Consider the following 5,130-nt stretch of genomic DNA (forward strand, 5'->3'; position numbering starts at 1 on the left):
TTTTTTCCCCATTTTTCCGAAGCTGGAAACGAGGAGGCAGTCAGACAGACTCCCGCATGCGCCCGACCGGGATCCACCCAGCATGCCCACCAGGGGGCGATGTTCTGCCCCTCTGGGGCGTCGCTCTGTTGCATCCAGAGCCACTCAAGCGCCTGAGGCAGAGGCCACAGAGCCATCCCCAGCGCCCGGGCCATCTTTGCTCCAATGGAGCCTTGGCTGCGGGAGGGGAAGAGAGAGACAGAGAGGAAGGAGAGGGGGAGGGGTAGAGAAGCAGATGGGTGCTTCTCCTATGTGCCCTGGCCGGGAATCCAACCCGGGACTCCTGCACGCCAGGCCGACGCTCTACCGCTGAGCCAACTGGCCAGGGCTCAAATACACATTTGAACATCACATTTTACTCCTCGGAGTTATTAAGTTCAAAATCCTCAACATGCATGTGTTAACACACAAGTCCATGGCTACACTGTATCCTGTTGACCTTTTCACCATCATAATCCACTGCAGTCTTTACTCTGTTGTCCAGCCACGGGGGCCCTTTCTGCCTGGAAAGTGACCCTCATCCCACCTCACTTCGTGATAATCTTACCTCCAAGGACTCTTATGTTAATGCCCCTCTTAGATCATCACCTCCCCACTCCCAGTTCTGATGACAGTCATCGTTGGTTGTCTACCTCCCCTCCATCATAGCCTAAGCTCCGTGAGGGCAGTAGGCTTGTCTGCACTGCTCACCATCGTTTCCATCATCTTGGGCCCAGATGTTTAACAAACGTTTGTTCAGTGAATGTGGGAAAAGGGATAGATAGGTATGGCAGGCAGGACAAATAGACTGAGATGGAAGGAGGTGCAGACGGAGGCTTCAATAGGAAGGGTCGCAAAAAGGACATTGAGGACAAGGCAACCAGACAGACGCTTCAGCAGGTGCGGCGGTCCGGGCACTGGGACACAAGCGCAAGCCCTGCCGCGCCTCCGCAGGGGGCGCCCGTCGCCTGGGGTGTGGCCTCAAGAAGCCCCGCCCCCTCGCTGGCGACCGGGCGAGCGGGCGGCTCGCAGCAGTGGCGCGGACATGGCTGCGCTGGTGGAGCCTCTGGGGCTGGAGCGGGGTAAGCGCGCCAAGGGGCCCTGCCTACCCGGCCGCGGTCTGCGTCCGGGACCCCTAATCCCGCCCCGCCTCCGGCAAAGCCCGGGCGGTGGGCGGACGGACCGGGCAGGGGTAGGCGGGGCGGGGCGTCTTGAGTCTGGAGGTTAGTGGGTGTGGGAGGTTTCGTGGGCGCGTGGGCCGGAAAGGGACGCCCGCTGCACACCGCTGTCTGGGTGTGTATGAGGGTTCCGGGGACGCAGGGCGCCCTTGCCATCGGCGACTCTGCGGGTGTCCGACCGGGACTCGACTGTCCTTCCCCGGGTCTGTCTGCGTTCGCCTTGACTCGGTCTCTCGCCGGATCTCTCGGTGCTTCTCTGCGTCTTGGCGTCTCTGACTCTGTGTCTACGCTCCCGCCCCCGCCCCGCAGACGTGTCCAGGGCGGTGGAGCTCCTCGAGCGGCTCCAGCGCAGCGGGGAGCTGCCCCCGCAGAAGCTGCAGGCCCTCCAGCGCGTCCTGCAGAGCCGCTTCTGCTCTGCCATCCGGGAGGTGAGCGCTGCGCAGCGCCGCGCCGCGCTACGAGCCGGCAGCCGCCGTCTTCCTCCTGGTCGTCCGGAGCCCGAGGACTACGTTTCCCAGCAGCGCCCGGGGCTGCCCGCCTTGGGGTGCCCGTGCGTCAGCTCAGGGGTTCTTTGGGAGTTGTAGTTTCCTCCCCGGGTTGCGGGGGCGGGACGGTTCCAGTCTGCAGGCCTGGACTCCTGTGTTGAAGGGAGGGGAGGGCTGACGGCTCCCTGATGCTGTGTCTCCTCACCAGGTGTATGAGCAGCTCTATGACACGCTAGATATCACCGGCAGCGCTGAGATCCGGGCCCACGCCACAGCCAAGGTAGGCACCCCCTACCCCATCGCTGATGGCATCCACGGAACTTCTAATGTCAGTCATTCCTGGTTCCTCCATGATTTTTGCCAAATCTCTGTACCGCCATTTACAATTACTTGTCATTTATTTTAAGTAATCTCACATTTTTAACTTAAATGTCACATAAAGAAAGACATCTTTAGCAACTAATTGTAGAAAATAGTACCACAAGTCTGCCTAGAAGATAACCTTAAACACTTATACAATGAAAGCAATGAAATATCAATAAACATTGAAATCTGATTGAACTTTAGAAACTATTTCTTCCTGCTTCCTGGAGGCTCTCAGCTCCATCTAGGCCTTGCTCTTCTCTGTTAAAGAGTGAAAATGGCAAGTGTTTCATATTCAAGATACAGTCACACCAAATAGGGACTTTCTGTTTGACATGTCTGAACCATCCAAAGTGAACCAAAAGGGACATGCAGTCATAATGGAGTAATCTTTTGGACTGTAACAGGCACCTCATTCTTGGGAAAAGCTAACTGACCTCCGTAGGTCTTCCTGGTCTAGATCCTCTGCCCCAGTCCACATGCCCACCATGGAGGGACCCTCACCTCACAGTGCTTTGTCTCTCCCAGGCCACAGTTGCTGCCTTCACGGCCAGTGAGGGACACGCACATCCCAGAGTAGTGGAACTGCCCAAGACAGATGAAGGCCTGGGCTTCAACATCATGGGGGGCAAGGAGCAGAATTCGCCCATCTATATCTCCCGTGTCATTCCTGGAGGTGTGGCTGACCGCCATGGAGGCCTTAAGCGTGGGGACCAGCTGCTCTCGGTGAATGGTGTGGTGAGTGAGTGACTGAGGCAGGGCGGGGGTCACAATGTTTCTGTTTTTGACACTTATTCAACACATACTGACTGAGTACTGCCTCTATATCCAGCCATGTGCTGGGCACTGCTGCAGACCCTGAAAAAGCTGACCTCAGCTCTTACCTTCAAGATCTCTCCCTCTGATGAGGGAGATAGACCCTGAGTGCAATAATCCTAATCCAGGGAGATAATAATGAGGAAGCCCAAAGCACTGTGATGTGGCATCAGACCAGGGTAGATGAAAGAAGTTTTTGTAGAGGAAGGAACATTTGAGTTGGATTCTGAAGGTTGAGTAGGAGTTATCCAGGCAAATAAGGTGGAGAAATTGTTACTCACCAAGGGTGTTGTTGGTTGGGGCTATGACACTCCTGTGAGATGAAGAGAAAGGGCTTGGTTCTGATGGAGGACTTGGGCATGCGGGTAATTAAGTCACTAGTTAGAGTAGATGGGGGCACTAGATGGGTGATTGGAGGGCCTGAGAACCAGCCTAAGAAGCTGGGACTTTGTTTCACAGGTTCTTGGGAGCTATAGGAGGACTGAGTAGGGCAAGGATAGGCTCAGCTTGGAGGTGAAAGACCCCTTTGGGACTCTGGGGGGGTGGGGTGGGCTGAGGGGAGACACTGGAGACCAGAAGGCCAGGGAGGAGACTAGTTTGAGAGTCCACTGTGGAGTGCACAAGGCCTAGCTGGGGCCAGCATGGTAGGGACAAAGAAGAGGGAGTTTGGGCAGGAGGAAAGAGGCTGGGCACTAGCTGATTGTGGGGAGGAAGGGGACTGTCCCATGAGGACATCTCAGGGCTGGTAGCAGGTCACTCACTAACAGTTGGGGTGGGGACTGGGTGTGGGCCCCAGGCCCAGCTTTCTGTGCACTGTTCTGCAGAGCGTTGAGGGTGAGCAGCATGAAAAGGCTGTGGAGCTGCTGAAGGCTGCCCAGGGCTCCGTGAAGTTGGTGGTGCGTTACACACCCCGTGTGCTGGAGGAGATGGAGGCCCGCTTTGAGAAGATGCGCTCTGCCCGCAGACGCCAGCAGCACCAGAGCTACTCGTGAGCCTTTTGCCACCACTCCCTTGGGACCTCCACTACCTCCCTTATCCCCAGATTCCCAAACCAGGCCAATGATCCCCAAAACCTTGATTGCCACCCTCAACCATGGCTTCTCTGCTGGGATTCTGACTCTTGACCCTGACCTAGACTCTCACCCCAAGTCATTCTGGCTTAAAACCCTTGGGGACTCTTAGCTGACTCCCATTCCAAGATCTGGAACCTACTCTTCCTGTAATTTCTCAACCCACTTCCATGAGCCCTTCATTCTGGGACCCCTGCCCTGGCTCTTACCTGTCGCTCCCCAGGTCCCTTACCCTGAGCCTGGCTCCCTTCTCTTCATCCTCCTTGCAGGTCCTTGGAGTCCAGAGGCTGAAATCACAGAACTGGACCCCCCTTCATCCCCTCCCCTGTACAGTATTTATTGTTACCAGCTCCTTATTTAAAGATCTTTGACCCTCACTGAGTGTTTGTGTGTCTGTCCTGCATCCTGGGGTTAGAAGATCTTGAGATGTGGGGGAAGGAGAGAAACTGAGGTTGAGACCAGGCCCTGAAGAAGCCTTTTTCAGAGTCTGAGAGCAGAGGTAGAGACTTTTCCCCAGGTCTGAAGGTGGAAGTTGTTCAGCTTCCTAGGGACAATTCCGAGGGCGGAGGCTGGGACCTAGTCTGGGTCTGAGTGCGAGCTCAGACCTGAAGACAACACCCCCTACACTTACGAGAGTCTGAGGGTGGACGCCAAGCCCCTTCTGTTGCTTGTCTGACACAGGAGTTCTAAAACGCTGCGGGAGCCAGTGGGTGTCTTCTGTGTGGGTGGGGCGGAGCGAACCATTAACCCTGTCCCTCGGGGAACCCTGCGTGAAAGACGGGGGCGGGGGTGCCGCGTGCAGTTCCCGAGGCGGGCACAGGGAATGCAGAATAAGGTGCACTCGCCCACCCGGCACTAACTCCCTTTCCAACCCCAGCGCGTCTCCGGGAGTCGCCCCCACCTTAAAACACAACTTTTACTCCCACCTCGCCGCCCGCCCAGCCCTCCTGTCCCGTGCGGCTCCAAGGCCGGCGCGCGCCACCGCCGGGAGCCGGGGTCGCGACTGGGGTTCCACGCCGCTCGCGACTCGCTCCAGGTGACATCATCTCCCTGCTGGGCTCCGCCTTCCGCCCCAGCTGCTTCACGCCGCGAGCCTATTGGTCGACATGTCTTGAGCCCCGCCTCTCGCTCTCCGCCCGCGCGACCCCTCCCGGCCCGTACGGAGGCGGGGTTTAGCCTCCGGCCGGCGCTGACGCTGCC

The 5,130-nt window shown here is 57.4% G+C and overlaps 2 protein-coding genes across 2 annotated transcripts; one reads left to right on the plus strand and one right to left on the minus strand.

Moving 5' to 3' along the window:
* The first annotated feature begins 1,027 nt into the window (after positions 1–1,027).
* LIN7B (lin-7 homolog B, crumbs cell polarity complex component) lies at positions 1,028–4,307 on the plus strand. Its single transcript, XM_066371907.1, has 6 exons — positions 1,028–1,100; positions 1,506–1,624; positions 1,890–1,961; positions 2,573–2,782; positions 3,685–3,848; positions 4,200–4,307. Exons 1-6 carry the CDS (start codon positions 1,064–1,066, stop codon positions 4,219–4,221), a joined length of 624 nt encoding a protein of 207 aa, XP_066228004.1. The 5' UTR covers positions 1,028–1,063; the 3' UTR covers positions 4,222–4,307.
* Positions 4,308–4,474: 167 nt separating this feature from the next.
* On the minus strand, positions 4,475–4,973 carry C3H19orf73 (chromosome 3 C19orf73 homolog). Its single transcript, XM_066372564.1, is given in 4 exon segments — positions 4,475–4,588; positions 4,624–4,696; positions 4,698–4,753; positions 4,755–4,973. Coding segments are annotated over 4 exon segments (462 nt in total).
* Positions 4,974–5,130: the final 157 nt, after the last annotated feature.

This window comes from Saccopteryx leptura, chromosome 3, assembly GCF_036850995.1.
Source record: "Saccopteryx leptura isolate mSacLep1 chromosome 3, mSacLep1_pri_phased_curated, whole genome shotgun sequence".
Classification (NCBI taxonomy): domain Eukaryota; kingdom Metazoa; phylum Chordata; class Mammalia; order Chiroptera; family Emballonuridae; genus Saccopteryx; species Saccopteryx leptura.